Source organism: Lucilia sericata, unplaced genomic scaffold, assembly GCF_015586225.1.
Source record: "Lucilia sericata isolate MDLA Ls3-8-SP2 unplaced genomic scaffold, ASM1558622v1 Contig000157F_arrow, whole genome shotgun sequence".
Taxonomy (NCBI): Eukaryota; Metazoa; Arthropoda; class Insecta; order Diptera; family Calliphoridae; genus Lucilia; species Lucilia sericata.
Genome location: NW_023994187.1, coordinates 510,001 through 533,205, shown reverse-complemented (window position 1 = coordinate 533,205; position 23,205 = coordinate 510,001). Strand labels below are relative to the sequence as shown.

At 31.6% G+C, this 23,205-nt stretch overlaps 1 protein-coding gene across 2 annotated transcripts in view; it reads right to left on the bottom strand.

Moving 5' to 3' along the window:
* Positions 1 to 7,602: 7,602 nt before the first annotated feature.
* Positions 7,603 to 23,205, bottom strand: part of LOC119601325 (protein doublesex) — a 63,132-nt gene continuing 47,529 nt past the window's right edge. For both annotated transcript variants that reach the window (XM_037952171.1, XM_037952170.1), the window contains exon 3: positions 7,603 to 8,358. In XM_037952171.1, coding sequence (XP_037808099.1) covers positions 8,189 to 8,358 — 170 coding nt within the window. In that variant the 3' untranslated portion in view covers positions 7,603 to 8,188. The remainder of the gene's footprint in view (positions 8,359 to 23,205) is intronic.

The window sequence follows — 23,205 nt, the reverse complement described above, 5'->3', positions numbered from 1 at the left end:
GAACTAGAACTGAACTAGAACTGAACTAGAACTGAACTAGAACTGAACTAGAACTGAACTAGAACTGAACTAGACTGAACTAGAACTGAACTAGAACTGAACTAGAACTGAACTAGAACTGAACTAGAACTGAACTAGAACTGACTAGAACTGAACTAGAACTGAACTAGAACTGAACTAGAACTGAACTAGAACTGAACTAGAACTGAACTAGAACTGAACTAGAACTGAACTAGAACTGAACTAGACTGAACTAGAACTGAACTAGAACTGAACTAGAACTGAACTAGAACTGAACTAGAACTGAACTAGAACTGAACTAGAACTGAACTAGAACTGAACTAGAACTGAACTAGAACTGAACTAGAACTGAACTAGAACTGAACTAGAACTGAACTAGAACTGAACTAGAACTGAACTAGAACTGAACTAGAACTGAACTAGAACTGAACTAGAACTGAACTAGAACTGAACTAGAACTGAACTAGAACTGAACTAGAACTGAACTAGAACTGAACTAGAACTGAACTAGAACTGAACTAGAACTGAACTACTGAATTAGAACTGAACTAGAACTGAACTAGAACTGAACTAAAACTGAACTAGAACTGAACTAGAACTGAACTAGAACTGAACTAGAACTGAACTAGAACTGAACTAGAACTGAACTAGAACTGAACTAGAACTGAACTAGAACTGAACTAGAACTGAACTAGAACTGAACTAGAACTGAACTAAACTGAACTAGAACTGAACTAGGACTGAACTAGGACTGAACTAGAACTGAACTAAAACTGAACTAGAACTGAACTAGAACTGAACTAGAACTGAACTAGAACTAAACTAGAACTGAACCAGAACTGAACTAGAACTAAACTAGAACTGAACTAGAACTCAAAAATAAAGCTGTACTAGAGTGGAACCAGAACTGAAGTAATTTCACAAATTTCATTTAAAGAATTTATTTTCATTAAAAGGCTGATCCAAGGCGCTTGAAAATAAATGCCTAACCACTCTGTGTAATCCCGCCCTTTACTTTTATATTTATTAGTTTTTTGTTTCTCAAAAAGGGTGTGGCTATTTTAGTTCATGCAAAAGGTACCAAAGATAAAATTTTCGAAAATGTAGCACTTGTATGGATTCCATGAATCCTACTTTAATGAAATAAGGCGTTTTTTTAACTGTGTGGTAAAATGTGTGTGAACAATGCAACAATATCTGCTACAACAAGAACTTACGTTCGTGGTGCCCAGAAAGAAGAATGTCACAGGAATTATATTGTTTTTATTTACATTTTAAGACTGTTTAATCTCTGTCTAAAAACACAAATATTATGAACTGAACAACAGAAATAATGCGTATCATAATTCATTTTCTTGAAAAAAAAGAAAAATTTACAACCATTTTATTTTCTCTTGCAATATACATAGGTATTCATATGCACTTTTCGTGTAAATGAAGAAAGGTCTTGTAAATACTTACACACGTTTCAAATTGATTTTTAATAAAACAAAGAAAACTATAGTTAAACATAAATTTAACATTAAGATTAAATGCGTTAAAACAGAACTTAATTGTAACCTAAATAGCCTTTGGTGTTTTTAATGGCTTCTGTAGAAAATAATTAGCTAAAGCTTCCAACTGCTATAACTATTGTTACTTTTTAAGAAAAAAACATTACAACACAACATAATAATTTCTAGTCTATAGTCCAGTCTATAGTCTAGTCTATAGTCCAGTCTATAGTCCAGTCTATAGTCTAGTCTAGTCTAGTCTATAGTCTAGTCTATAGTCTAGTCTATAGTCAGTCTATAGTCATCTATGTCTAGTCTAGTCATAGTCCAGTCTATAGTCTAGTCTATAGTCTATAGTCTATAGTCTAGTCTATAGTCTAATCTATAGTCTAGTCTATAGTCTAGTCTATAGTCTAGTCTATAGTCTAGTCTATAGTCTAATCTATAGTCTAGTCTATAGTCTAGTCTATAGTCTAGTCTATAGTCTAGTCTATAGTCTAGTCTATAGTCTAGTCTATAGTCTAATCTATAGTCTAATCTATAGTCTAATCTATAGTCTAGTCTATAGTCTAGTCTATAGTCTAGTCTATAGTCTAGTCTATAGTCTAATCTATAATCTAGTCTATAGTCTAGTCTATAGTCTAGTCTATAGTCTAGTCTATAGTCTAGTCTATAGTCTAGTCTATAGTCTAGTCTATAGTCTAGTCTATAGTCTAGTCTATAGTCTAGTCTATAGTCTAGTCTATAGTCTAGTCTATAGTCTAGTCTATAGTCTAGTCTATAGTCTAGTCTATAGTCTAGTCTATAGTCTAGTCTATAGTCTAGTCTATAGTCTAGTCTATAGTCTAGTCTATAGTCTAGTCTATAGTCTAGTCTATAGTCTAGTCAATAGTCTAGTCTATAGTCTAGTCTATAGTCTAGTCTATAGTCTAGTCTATAGTCTAGTCTATAGTCTAGTCTATAGTCTAGTCTATAGTCTAGTCTATAGTCTAGTCTATAGTCTAGTCTATAGTCTAGTATATAGTCTATAGTCTAGTCTATAGTCTAGTCTATAGTCTAGTCTATAGTCTAGTCTATAGTCTAGTCTATAGTCTAGTCTATAGTCTAGTCTATAGTCTAGTCTATAGTCTAGTCTATAGTCTAGTCTATAGTCTAGTCTATAGTCTAGTCTATAGTCTAGTCTATAGTCTAGTCTATAGTCTAGTCTATAGTCTAGTCTATAGTCTAGTCTATAGTCTAGTCTATAGTCTAGTCTATAGTCTAGTCTATAGTCTAGTCTATAGTCTAGTCTATAGTCTAGTCTATAGTCTAGTCTATAGTCTAGTCTATAGTCTAGTCTATAGTCAAGTCTATAGTCTAGTCTATAGTCTATAGTCTAGTCATAGTCTAGTCATAGTCTAGTCATAGTCTAGTCATAGTCTAGTCATAGTCTAGTCCTAGTCTAGTTCTAGTCTAGTCTATAGTCTAGTCTATAGTCTAGTCTATAGTCTAGTCTATAGTCTTCTATAGTCTAGTCTATAGTCTAGTCTATAGTCTAGTCTCATAGTCTAGTCTATAGTCTAGTCTATAGTCTAGTCTATAGTCTAGTCTATAGTCTAGTCTATAGTCTAGTCTATAGTCTAGTCTATAGTCTAGTCTATAGTCTAGTCTATAGTCTAGTCTATAGTCTAGTCTATAGTCTAGTCTATAGTCTAGTCTATAGTCTAGTCTATAGTCTAGTCTATAGTCTAGTCTATAGTCTAGTCTATAGTCTAGTCTATAGTCTAGTCTATAGTCTAAGTCTATAGTCTAGTCTATAGTCTAGTCTATAGTCTAGTCTATAGTCTAGTCTATAGTCTAGTCTATAGTCTAGTCTATAGTCTAGTCTATAGTCTAGTCTATAGTCTAGTCTATAGTCTAGTCTATAGTCTAGTAGTCTAGTATAGTCTAGTCTATAGTCTAGTCTATAGTCTAGTCTATAGTCTAGTCTATAGTCTAGTCTATAGTCTAGTCTAGTCTAGTCTATAGTCTAGTCATAGTCTAGTCATAGTCTAGTCATAGTCTAGTCATAGTCTAGTCATAGTCTAGTCATAGTCTAGTCATAGTCTAGTCATAGTCTAGTCCTAGTCTAGTTATAGTCTAGTCATAGTCCAGTCATTCATGATCTGAGTTATATACATACTAATACCTAACCTAGTTATATTCTATAAGATTAAATATTTCACAATTTCTAAAAAATATTTGCTATTTTTCCAAACTCTGAACCAATGCTGAACCCTGAACAAAACAAAATTAAGAACTTCCAGAGTATAAAAATTTATAACTTGTATTGTGTTTTAAGAACTTGCAAAAAATCTAAAATACAATTGTATTTTTTTACAACTTTTACGAATTTTATTGCCAAAACCAAGCGGACGCACCAGCTTAGCATAGGGATCTATTGGCTCACATACACAACACATTGTAGCTGCAACCAGGGCCAAGGAATGAAAATATTGTTAATGTATGAATGCTTTGATTTTTGTGCATTCAGTATTAAATTATATTTTGATATTTTCGGCTAATTGTGTTAACTTGGCTCTACTAACTAACTACTACTCCACCTTAAGAATAGGTTTGCCATTTCTACCATGTAGTATGTATAAGATTCAGTTTACTATGACTACATAATGAAAAATATGTTTGATTTTATGATTATATTTGCCTTTTGGTTGGGATTTTGTTACTCATATTTTATTACTTGTATTTAGTTGTTATTTGGCCGCTAAACATGAAATTCTTTTAAATTAAAGGAATTTTATGATTCGTGGTGGACACGATAGTTGGGAAAATGTGTTTAGAATTGTTGTGAATATAACTGATGACTTACGCTTATAGGAAGCATTATAGGACCTATCGTCCTAATTAGAAGTCTTTCGAAAATTCAATTAACTGTATACAAATGTTAAAATTATTCCCTATTTATATAAAAAATGTAATGATTTAATTATAAGAACTTATACAAAAATTCAAGTCCCAATAAAATTATAAACTTAACCGACAATTTAATTAGAAAACATGTATTTACAGTTTTATTTTTTCCCAGCTGATTTGTTTTAATATTGTGACACTATTAAAAAATAAGAAGGACGAAGGCTAATTTGTAATTACAGTAAAATACTAAATATACTGAATAAACAACTAACGAAATCCTTAAAAATTAAAAAAATAATAACCGTTCAATATGGGCAATTCAACTGTTTTCTTGGTAAACTTTTTTTAAATAATCCAAAAAATGTGCACCTTTTTTCGTTTCCCTTGTTGTACCAATCATAAATTTGTTCATTTAATGTTGTCATAAAAATTTTATAAAAACATCTAAAAAGTCTTTTCTTACGGTCGATTTATATATATTTTTTTTTATTTTTTATATTGTTTCATATAAATGATCATGTTTTAATGTTTAAGAAGGAAAGAATATTTTCGAACCTCATTAAAACTTTTTTTTTAATTATTTCATTTTAAATGTAAAACAGTTTAAGATCGACATCACCTGTCTCTTAAGGTTTATATTGTGCCCGTGAAGATATAAACAAAAGCCGCCGAACAGACAGTTGTCAAAAACTGGATTTCATTTTATACTATAGCAGCATATTAATGAAGTGGGAGGACAGTTTTTCTCTGACATTAATATAATTTTTGATTCTTAATTAATCATGTAGTATACTGAAATTGAAAGTTTCAATTGAATAAGTATTAATAATATATGTAATATAAGATTAAGTATGGGCCGGACCATTTTTCTTTGAGTTTTGAATAGTCCTTTAGCTAGTCCTACTCCCGAATATAGTCTAGTCTACAGTTAAGTATATTGTCTAGTCTATAGCATAGTCTAAAGTCCATTCTATAGTCTAGCCTATAGTCTAGTCTATAGTCTAGTCTATAGTCTTGTCTACAGTCTAGTCTATAGTCTAGTCTACAGTCTAGTTTAGTCTAGTCTAGTCTATAGTCTAGTCTATAGTATAGTCTATAGTCTAGTCTATAGTCTTGTCTATAGTCTTGTCTATAGTCTTGTCTATAGTCTTTTCTATAGTCTAGTCTATAATCTAGTCTATAGTCTAGTCTATAGTCTAGTCTATAGTCTAGTCTATAGTCTAGTCTATAGTCTAGTCTATAGTCTAGTCTATAGTCTAGTCTATAGTCTAGTCTATAGTCTAGTCTATAGTCTAGTCTATAGTCTAGTCTATAGTCTAGTCTATAGTCTAGTCTATAGTCTAGTCTATAGTCTAGTCTATAGTCTAGTCAATAGTCTAGTCTATAGTCTAGTCTATAGTCTAGTCTATAGTCTAGTCTATAGTCTAGTCTATAGTCTAGTCTATAGTCTAGTCTATAGTCTAGTCTATAGTCTAGTCTATAGTCTAGTCTATAGTCTAGTCTATAGTCCTAGTCTATAGTCTAGTCTATAGTCTAGTCTATAGTCTAGTCTATAGTCTAGTCTATAGTCTAGTCTATAGTCTAGTCTATAGTCTAGTCTATAGTCTAGTCTATAGTCTAGTCTATAGTCCTAGTCTATAGTCTAGTCTATAGTCTAGTCTATAGTCTAGTCTATAGTCTAGTCTATAGTCTAGTCTATAGTCTAGTCTATAGTCTAGTCTATAGTCTAGTCTATAGTCTAGTCTATAGTCTAGTCTATAGTCTAGTCTATAGTCTAGTCTATAGTCTAGTCTATAGTCTAGTCTATAGTATAGTCTATAGTCTAGTCTATAGTCCTAGTCTATAGTCTAGTCTAAATAGTCTAGTCTATAGTCTAGTCTATAGTCTAGTCTATAGTCTAGTCTATAGTCTAGTCTATAGTCCTAGTCTATAGTCTAGTCTATAGTCTAGTCTATAGTCTAGTCTATAGTCTAGTCATAGTCTAGTCTATAGTCTAGTCTATAGTCTAGTCTATAGTCTAGTCTATAGTCTATAGTCTAGTCTAGTCTAGTCTAGTCTAGTCTAGTCTAGTCTATAGTCTAGTCTAGTCTATAGTCTAGTCTAGTCTATAGTCTAGTCTATAGTCTAGTCTATAGTCTAGTCTATTTTCTAGTCTATAGTATAGTCTATAGTATAGTCTATAGTCTAGTTTATAGTCTAGTCTATAGTCTAGTCTATAGTCTAGTCTATAGTCTAGTCATAGTCTAGTCTATAGTCTAGTCATAGTCTAGTCATAGTCTAGTCATAGTCTAGTCATAGTCTAGTCATAGTCTAGTCATAGTCTAGTCATAGTCTAGTCATAGTCTAGTCATAGTCTAGTCATAGTCTAGTCATAGTCTAGTCATAGTCTAGTCATAGTCTAGTCATAGTCTAGTCTATAGTCTAGTCATAGTGTAGTCATAGTCTAGTCATAGTCTAGTCATAGTCTAGTCATAGTCTAGTCATAGTCTAGTCATAGTCTAGTCATAGTCTAGTCATAGTCTAGTCATAGTCTAGTCATAGTCTAGTCATAGTCTAGTCATAGTCTAGTCATAGTCTAGTCATAGTCTAGTCATAGTCTAGTCATAGTCTAGTCATAGTCTAGTCATAGTCTAGTCATAGTCTAGTCATAGTCTAGTCATAGTCATAGTCTAGTCATAGTCTAGTCATAGTCTAGTCATAGTCTAGTCATAGTCTAGTCATAGTCTAGTCATAGTCTTGACATTTTCTAGTGTATGGTCTATTTTATAGTCTTGTCATAGTCTTGATACAGTCTAGTCATATAGTAATTTTATGAAAGTTTTAGCATTATAAGCATTTTAACAATTTTCGGGATGACAGTTTGTGCAAATTAAAATCACAGGTCGATTTCAATAGAGATCGTCTTTACACATCCATATATGACAGATGTATCAAATTTCATAGAATTATTAACAAAATTGTGAAGACTAGTTTAATTACAAGATTCCTGGACTTAAACTGACAGACGGAAGGATATATAGAACCATAAAATACAATTGCTAGACAACCCATACTACAATGGTGCAATAAAATTAAGATTCCCCTCAACTACATTCTCATGTAATTACATTCTTGTTACTTAAATAATTATGTCTCTATCATACTGTTAAATTCATAATTTTCGAACAAAAAAAAAAAAAAAAAAATGTCTCGTAAATCAATCTAAAAGTCTTCCTCACACACAGCCAGAAGATAGTTTATAGAAAAGTTCCCAGAACAAGACAAATTGCAAACACATAACAATTGTTTTAAATAATAATATTGCACTTTATATGCGCAAAGGAAAACCTGCAAAAAGAACTAAATATTTTCGTGAGGTTCTCTTACACACACGCTGACTGTCATCTGAATAAAAAGTATATAAATAATTTCTGGCCTACAGATCGTTATCAAAGTCATAAGGGACATTTTATATGGCTGGCGGCAATGTTGCAACTCAGAAACACAAAAAAAAAACAAAATCATATGATTTATTTTGAAAAGTCACGGGGTTTGTTTTGTTAAACAGAATGTTTTGGTTTCACTTTTATTTTGGATTTTATCTTCGGTGTTTGAGTTTTTAGTTTTTTTTTTCTTCATTCGATTGTCTGTCTGTCTGTCTGCCACCATGGAACGTTAAATGATTGTAAAACATGTTGTTAATATGCCATTGCGTTAAATGAATATGTACATATTTTTAAAAATCTATTTATTTAATTTGTCTGCATTTTTATTCATTGTTGCTTCTTTTTTTGTAGAAGATACTATGTAGAAGATAAAGCGGCAAAGTTTGCAAATTTACTTTTAGGAGTCATGTGGCAAGTAGTTAATTTAAAAAACAAACATTGGAAGCTAAATTTTTCAATAATTTTTGACTTACATGATATCAAAGGTCTACTGGAGTCGTTTAATAATTGTTTAGTAATTAACTTACCTAAAAAGAAAATAAAAGAATAATAAAAGGCATATGGTTAATAGACTTTTAAATGGTATTAATATGCTAAATATTTTACTAAGTCATATTCTGTTGTCTACAAATATCGTTTAGTTCAGATACATACAAAGAGATAAAGTTTTGATTCAATTAAAAATCAGAATTGTGTAAAAATTATATTTTTCAACCCTTTCTAGACCATATTTCAAAAAAATAAAGCTCTCGTCATCTGATCTGTGTATTCATGTTATAAGTTTTACTTAAATCGTCCAAATATAGTCATATTCTGGAAATAGCCTAGTCGTTAGCTAATTATAGTATGGTCTTAATCCAAAAGTATTGTCATAATATATACCCCAGTCTGTAGCTTAGTCCTTAAACTATTCTAAAATAGAGTATGCAGTTATATCGAAAGTCTAGTCTATATTCTAGCCTACAGCGTATCCGGTCAATAGTCTAGTATATATCCCAGTTAATAATATGGTCTATAGTATATCTAGTCTATAATATAGTCTATAGATTAATATATAAAATAGTCTAGTCTAGTCATAGTCTAGTCCATAGTCTAGTCATAGTCTAGTCATAGTCTAGTCATAGTCTAGTCATAGTCATGTCTAGTCATAGTCTAGTCATAGTCTAGTCATAGTCTAGTCATAGTCTAGTCATAGTCTAGTCATAGTCTAGTCATAGTCTAGTCATAGTCCTAGTCATAGTCTAGCATAGCTAGTCATAGTCTAGTCATAGTCTAGTCATAGTCTAGTCATAGTCTAGTCATAGTCTAGTCATAGTCTAGTCATAGTTCTAGTCATAGTCTAGTCATAGTCTAGTCATAGTCCTGTCATAGTCTAGTCATAGTCTAGTCATAGTCTAGTCATAGTCTAGTCATAGTCTAGTCATAGTCTAGTCAGAGTCTAGTCCTAGTTCTAGTCATAGTCTAGTCATAGTCTAGTCTAGTCTAGTCATGTCTAGTCATAGTCTAGTCATGTCTAGTCATAGTCTAGTCATAGTCTAGTCATAGTCTAGTCATAGTCTAGTCATAGTAGTCTATCATAGTCTAGTCATAGTCTAGTCATAGTCTAGTCATAGTCTAGTCATAGTCTAGTTCATAGTCTAGTCATAGTCTAGTCATAGTCTAGTCCTAGTCTAGTCATAGTTAGATCATAGTCTAGTCATTAGTCTAGTATAGTCTAGTCAGTCTAGTCATAGTCTAGTCATAGTCTAGTCATAGTCTAGTCATAGTCTAGTCATAGTCTAGTCATAGTCTAGTCATAGTCTAGTCATAGTCTAGTCAAGTAGTCATAGTCTCATAGTCTAGTCATAGTCTAGTCATAGTCTAGTCATAGTCTAGTCAAAGTCTAGTCATAGTCTAGTCATAGTCTAGTCATAGTCTAGTCATAGTCTAGTCATAGTCTAGTCATAGTCTAGTCATAGTCTAGTCATAGTCTAGTCATAGTCTAGTCATAGTCTAGTCATAGTCTAGTCTAGTCATAGTCTAGTCATAGTCTAGTCATAGTCTAGTCATAGTCTAGTCATAGTCTAGTCATAGTCTAGTCATAGTCTAGTCATAGTCTAGTCATAGTCTAGTCATAGTCTAGTCATAGTCTAGTCATAGTCTAGTCATAGTCTAGTCATAGTCTAGTCATAGTCTAGTCATAGTCTAGTCAAAGTCTAGTCATAGTCTAGTCATAGTCTAGTCATAGTCTAGTCATAGTCTAGTCATAGTCTAGTCATAGTCTAGTCAAAGTCTAGTCATAGTCTAGTCATAGTCTAGTCGTAGTCTAGTCATAGTCTAGTCATAGTCTAGTCATAGTCTAGTCATAGTCTAGTCATAGTCTAGTCATAGTCTAGTCATAGTCTAGTCATAGTCTAGTCATAGTCTAGTCATAGTCTAGTCATAGTCTAGTCATAGTCTAGTCATAGTCTAGTCATAGTCTAGTCATAGTCTAGTCATAGTCTAGTCATAGTCTAGTCATAGTCTAGTCATAGTCTAGTCATAGTCTAGTCATAGTCTAGTCATAGTCTAGTCATAGTCTAGTCATAGTCTAGTCATAGTCTAGTCATAGTCTAGTCATAGTCTAGTCATAGTCTAGTCATAGTCTAGTCATAGTCTAGTCATAGTCTAGTCATAGTCTAGTCATAGTCTAGTCATCATAGTTCAGTCCATAGTCTAGTTTACAATCTAGTCTTTATGAGGATTTTAACCGTTATTTCGGGATGCAACAAACCGTGGTGTTGGTGGGTGTTAATATTAAATATTTCGCTTCGACTCTTAAGCAAAATCGTATCTTTTACAAGTTTTGTATTATAGAATCAAGTTATATCACCGATTATTTAAAAACAACAATCGATCGTTTTTCAAACATTACCAAGTTTATTGATCTTTCAACTAACATTACAACTTATATCAAACATTTATTTAATCAGTTTTTTTCTTTTGTCCAGCTACATTTGATTGAATAATTTCTTTTTCTCCTTTTCTACAGTTATTTTCACAATTGATTTACGGATAACTGACCCAATTGATCTTTTTGGATTATAAAATTAAAGAAAAAAATTGATTAAAGATGCATAAACAATGATTTGCCTGCTTAAAGAAAATTGATTGATGCTGCAACAAACAGAAAAAGGCAAATGATCACAAGACAAGAAGAAAGACAATATAACACTACCTAATCTTGGACCTCATTGGCATTTGGGACCAAGAGGCCATCATAACAACAAATTGCTAAAAATGGAAAAGAAAATAAAACAACAGTATTAGCAAAACAAAATATTAATCCCGATAAATTGAAAATAAAAACCAATAACAACAAAAAAGAAAGAAATTAAATTGAATTGTATTCAATTATATTGCTAAAAAAATATATGGAATTTCAAATTGAATTTCTAAAACTAATTATAATGAAAGTTTTTATTTTTGTCTTCTTTCTGCTGTAGTCTTCATTCCAGGAAATCGAAATCTCAAACTAAAAAAGGGGGAAAGAAATGAGCCACAATGTAAGAAGAAAAAAAAGTAGCAGACATCTGACATGTTAGACTGCCAGCAGAGAAGCATCTAATACTGTTTAAGCAAAATCTGGGCGCGATTACATACATTTGCGAACAGTAGCATGTCTGTAAGTGCGTTATGATGCGTGTCTTTTATAGGAAAAAAATTTATAAGTTTACGATCACACCTTAGAAAACGTTGTCATATAATCTTTTGATTAGATTTTTTACGTTTATTATTAGATACGATTCATACACTAGATTCATTCATTTATAGATCCGATACGCTTTAATTACTTTCTAGCGGCGTAAGACTACTGTGACAGTGGAATTGTAACAACTGGAAATGTATTAGACTTTTTAAAAAATAATGTGGCCAACTAAGTATATGTCGAACGTTGCACAGTGGTATAGGAAAAAAAAAAGAGGGAAATAATTCGTTAACTTCTAAACGGTTAATCCGATTTTAATGAAATTTGGTATGCACAAAGTGGAGGTGCTGTCGAGTTTAGGTTTTGAATTTGGACCTTATAGGCCAACCAGGGGCCCGGCGGGGGGTCCTCAAATTAGGACACATCGGCTATGTTAAATTTTTAAAACGATCCTATTTCTTCATTTGAGTTCCGATTTAAAAAAAATTTCGTATATAGAATCTCCTCATCGAGCACTATAGCAGTAAATTATCTCTTATAGTTTAGGAGATATTCGCATTTGAAAATTAAAATTTTAAAATTTTTACCGTCCTTACTTTAGTTTTTTTGATAATAGCGGGTCCAAATATTCCCGATTTTCGCCATTTTTTTTAATTCGCTTAACAACAAGTTTATATATCAAGCAGTGAAAGAATTATGTAAAAATCATGACTGAGTCCAAAGTTATAGGCATTTTAATTTAAAAAATTAAAAAAGGCGATTTTTTGTAATTTTTTTGGGAAAAAAGTATCTTTTTCTTTTTAAGTTATCTAAAAAGTTTCTAAGAAGATATATATAGAATTTATGCTTTTTGGAAAGCTGACTTTACATAAAATACGATAAATGAAACAAAACCTAAAAATTTTTGATACCGAGGGGACCAGGTCCATCCAAAAAACCCCTATTTTTTATGGAAAATTCAATTTTGAGCAAAAATTCTCAAATCGCATAGTCGATATCAAATTATAGTGACCTGTTTTATATGACCCAATATGTTCTTAATCATTTTGTAACGGGTTTCGATAACCTCGCCCCTGGTATGGATATAATAGGCAAAAAACCAAAAAATCCCATTTTTGGGATTTTTTAAAACTTTTTTGGGAATTCCGGGATTTCTAATAAGAAAATTCGAAATTTTTATTTAATTTTGGAATTTCTACCTAACTGTAAAATTTCATCAAAAAATATTCATAAATAAAATTTTTATTGCAATTTGAAAAATTTGTATCTTCGCAAAAACTGAATAAAAAACATTTTTTATTTTTTTTTTAAAAAAGTATTCCGCGAATTTTTTAATTTTCAAAAATTATATACAGTTTTAAAAAATAGACAAAATTACCTTTCCAATGATATATAACATGCCTACCTAATGTTTTTTAAGTGACAAATTAATTAGGGAAAACTCAACATCTTTTAGGTCCAAATTCAAAACCTAAACTCGACAGCACCTCCTCTTTGTGCATACCAAATTTCATTAAAATCGGATTAATCGTTAAGAAGTTACCGAATTATTTCCCTCTTTTTTTTTCCTATACCACTGTGCGTTGTCAGTTTCTACCCACCATGCTTAACAATTGGTTTAAGGTGATGGTCAAAAGTGAAACCGAAGTTCAAAATACTGTTAAGTATACCTTTTGAATTCATTTGTTATATATGTAGTATCTATCTATCTATCTATCTATCTATCTATCTATCTATCTATCTATCTATCTATCTATCTATCTATCTATCTATCTATCTATCTATCTATCTATCTATCTATCTATCTATCTATCTATCTATCTATCTATCTATCTATCTATCTATCTATCTATCTATCTATCTATCTATCTATCTATCTATCTATCTATCTATCTATCTATCTATCTATCTATCTATCTATCTATCTATCTATGTATCTATCTATGTATCTATCAATGTATCTATCTATCTATCTATCTATCTATCTATCTATCTATCTATCTATCTATCTATCTATCTATCTATCTATCTATCTATCTATCTATCTATCTATCTATCTATCTATCTATCTATCTATCTATCTACTATCTATCTAACTATCTATCTATCTATCTATCTATCTATCTATCTATCTATCTATCTATCTATCTATCTATCTATCTATCTATTTATCTATCTATCTATCTATCTATCTATCTATCTATCTATCTATCTATCTATCTATCTATCTATCTATCTATCTATCTATCTATCTATCTATCTATCTATCTATCTATCTATCTATCTATCTATCTATCTATCTATCTATCTATCTATCTATCTATCTATCTATCTATCTATCTATCTATCTATCTATCTATCTATCTATCTATATATCTATCTATCTATCTATCTATCTATCTATCTATCTATCTATCTATCTATCCATCTATCTATCTATCTATCTAGCGACCCATTAAGACATAAATCTTACTTCTGCATCCAAACATCAATTCAGTAAAATAGTTGGTTCCATTTATTATATAGCACAACTCGCGTATCATAATTTTAGATTTGTCTTCAAAACATTCAAAAATAATCACAACAAGTGTAAGAGTTGTCCAAGAATTGTAGATTTGTAAGGAATGAAAAAACTACTAGTACAACAACAACTTCATAATCAACTTAATACATATTCATGTTGCAACCAGTATAATTTTTTTACAGTAAAAAAATCAACAGAAAAGTATGGAATAGCTGATATAAAAGATCATACCTATAACCCAGTAAATACTGTTGTCCAGGGCAAATTAAATTTTAATTTTTTTACGATTTCCAAAACTTATGAACAAGAAATTGCAACTTGCACACAAGTCATGCCTTCAATAAGCAAGTACGAATAATGCTCATATAATCCTTCGCTTCCGGGTAAGCAGTATTTATTTTGCTGGGTTATCTTATCATTGCGTTATGTTGCCATATCATGTTGGCTCTACAACAACTAACTAATAACACTTGTACAATAAATACTGTTTTAAGAATTGAAGCAAATACTTGAACAAGTTGATCTTTTTGCTGTACAAGGCAATGAACAGAAATACACAGAAAGACAGACGATGTACCAGCAGACAGACAGATATATGTACAACATAAGCATTCTTGCAACATTGTCTTTCAATAATCATAATAACAGCTATACAACACACCTCACGCTCGGCCCCAAAAAAGTCAAACAAAAAAAAAACTAAGACTAAAACAAAAAGATGATGAAGTAAGGTAAAGACACTCAGTCACACTAAACGTAATGAAGAAGACTGAAGAGGAAGACCCACCAGTCCATGTTTTTGTGTTTCGTTTTTTTTCAGCTTGTTTGTTCCAAACATATAGAACCACTAGTAACTATGTATGTATGTTCCTTTGTATGAACTGACTTTAGCTGGCTGGGCGAGTAAGGAAGAACAGACGCGTCATGATTATGATAATCATCATTATGTTTACAATTTTGCTACAACACACAATTTTCATTAGTGTTCTTGATTATTCGTTTCATTTACTAGAATTGGAGTACCAGAATAAGCTATAAACCTGTGCTGTACTGTAACTCACCAGAGTCTATTGGGCTATTCTATTGCCAAACCATTGACTAGACTTGTCTATAGTACAGGCTATAGTTAGTCTTGTCTATAGTCCGAGCTATAGTTAGTGTTGTCTATAGTCCAGACTATAGTCTTGTCTATTGTCCCGACTATAATCTTGTCTATAGTCCAGACTATAGTCTTGTCTATAGTCCAGACTATAGTCTTGTCTATAGTCCAGATTATAGTCTTGTCCAAAGTCCAGACTATAGTCTTGTCTAAAGTCCAGACTATAGTCTTGTCTATAGTCCAGACTATAGTCTTGTCTATAGTCCAGACTGTAGTCTTGTCTATAGTCCAGACTGTAGTCTTGTCTATAGTCCAGACTGTAGTCTTGTCTATAGTCCAGACTATAGTCTTGTCTATAGTCCCGACTATAGTCTTGTCTATAGTCCAGACTATAGTCTTGTCTATAGTCCAGATTATAGTCTTGTCTATAGTCCAGACTATAGTCTTGTCTATAGTCCAGACTATAGTCTTGTCTATAGTCCAGACTGTAGTCTTTTCTATAGTCCAGACAATAGTCTTGTCTATAGTCCAGACTATAGTCTTATCTATAGTCCAGACTATAGTCTTGTCTATAGGCCAGACTATAGTCTTGTCTATAGGCCAGACTATAGTCTTGTCTATAGGCCAGACTATAGTCTTGTCTATAGTACAGACTATAGTCTTGTCTATAGTACAGACTATAGTCCAGCCTATAGTCTTGTCTATAGTCCAGACTATAGTCTTGTCTATCGTCCAGACTATAGTCTTGTCTATCGTCCAGACTATAGTCTTGTCTATCGTCCAGACTATAGTCTTGTCTATCGTCCAGACTATAGTCTTGTCTACAGTCCAGACTATAGTCTTGTCTATAGTCCAGGTAATAATCTTGTCTATAGTCCAGACTATATTCTTGTCTATAGTCCAGACTATATACAAGCCTATAGTATATAGTCTTTCCCACAGTCCAGAGTGCAATATAATCCATTTGACTTAGATTTCGTAGTCTAGTCTATAATCTAATCTTCATTCTAGTCTAAGGAATAGTCTACTCACTAATGTATCGACTAATACACTGACTGACTGTTATTAGTCGAATCTACAGAGTAATGTATTAATAATTTAAATTCAAATTACTTTTTAATGAAATCAATAGCAGCTACCCGATTAATCGATCAACAACCAAGAACAGCCATTAATTAATTAACAAAAATAATAACTAAAATTAAAACTTTCAATCGTCAGCCTTATGATCATTCACAAAATGTTCACTAAACACTAAAGACACGATCGATCATGTTTATAACACAAAGAGAATATGAAAAACAACACCTAAGTAGTAAGTACATATAGCCCATTTAAAGCAACATAATTATTATACATATAGATCAGATTGCCTAGCAGTAGTTGTAGTAGTGTAATGCTCTGTTTTAGAACTCCTGCCACCATTCAGTTAGAAAATCTAGTATATTTTTCTTCGTTGGAAAAATGGTGGTATATTTATGTTGATATACAGTCAAAGGAAGTAGTAAAGCTTAAAGTTGCATGATTTTGAAGTGGGTAAACAGAAATAAGGAAAACTTACTCACGGCTTTTACAACTCTCATAGCAAAATAAAGTGATAATGCAAACTAATTTAATGTTAACAAAAAAAAAAGAACTAGAGACTTTGATTATCGGAAATATAGGATCTTCATTGTTGAATATATTGAGTCGCTATTGAGAACTGTAAATGAATAAAAGCTATCTAGTTTTGGTTTATATACTTTTGTTAGTTAGTTAGTTAGTTAGTTAGTCAGTCAGTTAGTTAGTTAGTAAGTTAGTTAGTTAGTTAGTTAGTAGTTAGTTAGTTAGTTAGTTAGTTAGTTAGTTAGTTAGTTAGTTAGTTAGTTAGTTAGTTAGTTAGTTAGTTAGTTAGTTAGTTAGTTAGTTAGTTAGTTAGTTAGTTAGTTAGTTAGTTAGTTAGTTAGTTAGTTAGTTAGTTAGTTAGTTAGTTCGTTAGTTAGTTTTTAGTTCTTAGTTCGTTAGTTCGTTAGTTCGTTAGTTCGTTAGTTAGTTCGTTTGTTAGTTTGTTCGTTCGTTCGTTCGTTAGTTCGTTTCGTTCGTTCGTTCGTTAGTTGTTCGTTCGTTCTTCGTTCGTTTCGTTCGTTCGTTCGTTCGTTTCGTTCGTTCGTTCGTTCGTTCGTTCGTTCGTTTCGTTCGTTCGTTCGTTAGTTCGTTCGTTTCGTTCGTTAGTTCGTTCGTTCGTTCGTTCTTTCGTTTCGTTCGTTCGTTCTTCGTTAGTTCGTTCGTTAGTTCGTTCGTTTTCGTTAGCTAATATCAAAAGGCAATGTGAATTACATCGAAGAACTAGACCAATATCGGTCCTGTTATGCTCTCCTTTACGAATGCTTCTGTTGGGAATCGAACCCATTTCCTACAGCCTGATAGACTAGAACACTAATCTACCATTTGAACATTTCAGCTCCCTAGCTCATCAAGTTGGAGCGATATCGGACTTTCAACAGACAAATGTTCATCTAGCGATCGTCTTAAAATATACTTTTCTGGGTCTGTAATCAATACTCTTTTCTATGTGTTACAAACGAAATGACAAAATCGATATACCCCCATCCTCTTTTTATTTTTAAATTTTTTATATTGTTCAAATTGGTATGTTAAATACATTGTATTGTGAATGCTTTCAAATCCAAATGCAGACAAAAACACCCCCTGATATTTATATATATAAGTAGGTCTTACATATTGACAATTAGTTTTTGTAATTTTTGCAAATGTGTAAAAATCTATATATAAATTATATCTATAGTTTGCTGCTATAGTTTTACAAAATTTGGAAAATCTGTAAGAGTTATCTTATCAATAATTAAAACTACAAAATTCTTAAACTAAATCTCCAGACTACCCTAATGAGGTAGATGACCCTATTCTGACTAAATTGAGTTGTAAGTAAATATTTAGAATTTTAGCAAGACAACGTGTTTTTTTGCAGATCTTCTAAAAACCAGCCGATAAAATGCCTTTAGGCTTCTAGTTTATAGACCAATAAAGATAAACTACGAACGAAATATTGTTTATTTGTTCTTTTTTCTTACGATTAATTATGTGAAAATCGTTCATTAAGTTAATCGTATTTTATCATCTTTTTTTGGCCACAATGTCTGTGAAATTTAAAACCCAAAACATTGCTGGCATACAAGTGGGTCATACCAGTTAGAAGAAATATGACAGTGTAGCAGTAGTAGTTTAGAACGAGTGAACCCATCAACACTTCATTTTCTGAAGGGGAGCCTTTATGGGGGTCAATCATATGCAGACTCTAATAAAAGTCAGTAGAGAGGTTCTGGCTCGTAAGAAACTTACTTATGTCGAATTTCATCTCTATACTCGTAAGGTCAATTATAGACCGATCCACATAAAATTTGGTTAAGAGATTTTGGTTCGCAAGGAACTTACTTGGGTCGAATTTCATCGCTTCAATCGTATTTTTAAGTAATGATCGTTTAAGTAATTTTTTGAAGGCGAACTTATATGGGGAGTAGGGTCAATTATGGACCGATCCACATAAAGTTTTATAGAGAGATTTTGGCTTTATTGAAACTGATGTGTGTCCAATTTCATCACTATACTCATATTTTTAAGCCAGTAATGGGAGTTAAATTCATTTTCTGAAGGGAACTTTATATGGGGGGTAGGGTCAATTATGAACCGATCCTCATAAAATTTGGTAGAGAGATTTCCGATCATATGAAACTTATATGCGTTGAATTTCATCTCTACACTAGTATGTTTAAGCCAGTAATAATTGTTAAAGTCATTTTCTGAAGGCGACCTTATATAGGGGGTTGGGTCCATTATGAAACGTTCAACATAAAATTTGGTAGAGAGGTTTTGGATCATAAGAGACTTACTTATGTCAAATTTCATTGTTATACTAGTATTTTTAAGCCAGTAATGAGCGTTAAACTCATTTTTGCAGGGGACCTTATATGGGGGGTAGGGTCAACTATGTACCGACCCACATAAAACTTGATAGAGAGATTTTGGCTTCATTGAAACTTATATGTGTCAAATTTCATCACTATACTCGTATTTTTAAGCCAGTAATGAGCGCTAAAGTCATTTTCTGAAGGGGACCTTATATGGGGGGTAGGGTTCGATCCAAATAAAATTTGGTAGGGAGATTTTGAATCATATGAAACTTATTTATGTCGAATTTCATCGCTATACTCATACTTTTAAAACAGATATGCCCGTTAAAGCTGTTTTTCGGGGGTCTACTTGTATGAGGGCTATCCGAAAACGCAGACCGATATTGCCCATTTTCAATACCAAACAAACCTTACCTATAGATAATATTTGTGGAAAATTTCAATCATCTAGCTCGTTCCGTTCGGACTCTATCGTGCTTTCAACAGACAGGCAGACGGACGGATGGACAGACATGACTAGATCGTCTTAGAATTTAAGAAGGACCCACAATATATATACTTTTGTGGGTCTATAACCAATATTTCGATGTGTTACAAACGGAATGACACTAAAAATTGTTTTTATATTCAGTTCAGTTTAAGTACAAATCGTGATCAAATCAAGCTCATTCTGGGACTAATTCAAGCCGTCATATAATAAAATCAATCCGAAAATTTCAAATTAACTACAATGTTAGATCACTTTTAACGGTCCCGTACTTGAATCAAGTAGTTTGTACTTGATTTAAGTAAAAACGTACTTTTGAAAGCGCTCAGTATTGATTTGAGTACGAATGACTAAAAATTCCTGATGTTCATACTACTATCGATTCTTAAAGACCACATGTAAGGCCTCGTTTTGAAATTTACTTTAAAATAATGGCACACGTTTTGAAGTTGATGGTATACATATACGATTAGGTCGAACTTTTAGGTATTGTTTCTATGTTGTAGCAACAGTAGCACATCCATACATTTGTCTGGTTCTTCATAATGTGTCATTAATAAGTATGTTGCTGATATTTTAGCAGTGACTCAAATGACAAAAAAAAAGTATATGCTCCATCAAAACATATTCACAGACAGTTTTAACGCATGGCTAAAACGTGTGACCAAGTCCACAAAAAAACTGCTAAAAAGTACAAGTTGAAATAAAAACAAATAATACTAACAGTGAGTAACAAAAGTTTTTTGCTAACCTGTTAATAGAACTATCTTGCTATTCGTTTTAAATAATAGAACTGTAAAATAGTTATATCCTTAAATATTCCTTAATAATTATTACTAACACAACTTTTCCTTTAAGTAGAGGTCTAATTTTGTGTTGTACTATAAATGGTATTATTTTCTTTGTGTCACAATTTAAGTTATTGTTGCTGCTACTTCTAATATGCAAAATATGTATCTTTACATATATATAGAAAAATCTGCTTTAAAAAAATCAACGCACAATAGAAGGTGTGAAAATAGCTTTTGTGGCATTAGGTTTCATAAACAATGTACTTTTTTTTCGAAAAATATGTGTATTTTTAAAAAAAATGTTAACAATCTTTTGAATGGCAATGACTTGTTATAACTATGTTGGTCATTAGAAAGGAGTATGGTTAGGCACACTTATCAGTACACAGAAAGAAAAATTTTTCTTAACTTTACCCTAAAACGTAAATCAAGTACGAATCGAGCACAAATCAAGCAAATTTTGGGATTGATTCAATCTTGAACATTCTTAAATCAATCAAGTATTTTGTGCTTGGTTTAAGTACACAGAGGGAAAAAGAAATATACACGCCTGGTACCAAATTGACACCAAAGAATTTATAATTTTTCAATAACATCCGTTGTCAAAGTATATACATACGTACGACAACACTATGTCGCAACGTTGTCAATATTGCAACGATTTCGTTGTCGAAATCTAAATTTTATACACATCTGTTGTCTAAATGTTGATAAACGTGTTAAGATCACTATTGGCAACGGATTGTTTGTCAATAGTGAGCTTACCACGTTTGTTAACATTTAGACAACAGATGTGTATAAAATTTAGATTTCAACAACAAATTGTTGAAATGTTGTCAACATTACATAGTGTTATCGCACGTATGTATATATTTTGACAACGGATGTTATTGAAAAATTATAAACAGTTTGGTGTCAATTTGGTATCAGGCGTGTATATTTATTTTTCCCTCTGTGTATAGATAACTCAATTCAATTTTTTTGAGTGTACGTACATACAGACGTTTTTAAGTATTTATTTCCTAAATAGGAAAAGACAATTAAAGTACAGTTCAACAGGTTGTGTTTTAAACTGTAGACAACAAAATAATCAATGAGCAAAAAAAATATTGTTTAGTCATTGGAGTATACAGATTTTAAAGAATGAAAGTGAGAGAACAATTCTTATTTAGCTAATGTTAAGTTAATTGATTGTTATAAACTTTATAAGAAATTTAATCGGCTGGTATGGGAGTCATTGTATGCAGATCTGTAAAAAGCTTGTCATATTGGCAGCAAAAATTTCCCTGTATTTATACCTTAAAGTTTATCGATCGACTTAGAATCCCTTTCTGAGACGATTAAGTCCGTCCATCCTTCTAGTAGTCCATGTGAATCTTCTAAACTGCTTAAATTTAAAATTTTTTTTTAAATTTATCTTTCTTTAAAAATAATTTAAGAACATTTTCTATTCAAAGCAATTATTAATGAAACATGCGTTATAATAGACACAGACGCTGAAATGTTGTGAACACACAAATTAAAAATGGCAAATTAAACATTTTTCCGAGTCACGTCTAATTAGTTAGTAGTAGACCAAGAATAAATTCTATAAAAAAAATTAAATTTTTCTAGCGTAAATTTTCTGTTTATGGTTCTTTATAAATAAAAACAAAATAACGGCAATTAATGGATACAAAATGATTTATAACTAAGAATAATTAAGATTGTCATTGATAAAATTTATAGAATTTAGGAATTCATTAAAGCATGATAATAAATGTGAACAGATTTTAAAAGAATCAATCCGGAGGGTTTCAGAACTACAAAAAGCACAAAAAATCTTATTTAAGCCTTTTTTGGGTCTAAGTGATCTTACTTATTTTCAGAACTTTTGGTTTGATTTAATCCCTTATGCATACTTCATTTAAGAATGAAAAATATTGAATTAATCCCCAAATTAGCTTAATTTGAGCACGTTTCGTGCCTGATTTTAGAATTCACTACACTTCAGCATAAAATTCTATTACAAAACAAGTAAAACGTGGACCGATATTGCCCATTTTCAATACCAAACAAACCTTGTCTATAGAGAATATTTGTTGAAAATTTCAACCCTCTAGCTCATTCCGTTCGGACTCTATCGTGCTTTCAACAGACAGACGGTCATGGCTAGATCGTCTTAGAATTTAATAATATATACTTTTGTGGGTTTATGACCAATATTTCGATGTGTTACAAACGGAATGTCATTAGACTGTTCTAATGAATATTGATTAGGCTATTGACTGGTCTACTATCTAATGATGGGACTATTGATTATTATATTGACTTGATCAACATTTACGAGTCTATTGTCTATTGATTTGTCTAATATATAGTTCCTTTACTTGTCTATTGACTATGGAGTTTACTATTTATTGACTGGACTATGGAGAAGTCTATCGACTGGTGTAAATAATAGAGATTAGTCTATTGACTGATCTAATATCTAATGATGGGACTATTGATTATTATATTAACTTGATCATAAACTATGAAACAGTCTGTGGACTAGTCTATTGATTAATATTGACTAGTACTAGTCTAGTGACTTGTCTATTGTCTAAACTATTGACTAGTCTAATATTCAATCAATTTACAACAATCAATTTACTTGTATTAGACAAGTCGATTAAGTGAGTCCACTGTCTATTTCTTTAACTACTCAATTAAATTGTATGATATATTGACTAGACTATTTAAGAGTCTAATATATGGTCTATTTACTAATCTATTGACTAGACTAGTCCAATATCTGGTATATTTACAAGTCTGTTGAGTATAATATTGACTAGTTTATTGATTAGTATATGGAATATTGACTAGACTATCGAGTGATCTATTGACTAGTTTGTTGAGTTGTTTACTATTGTTTAC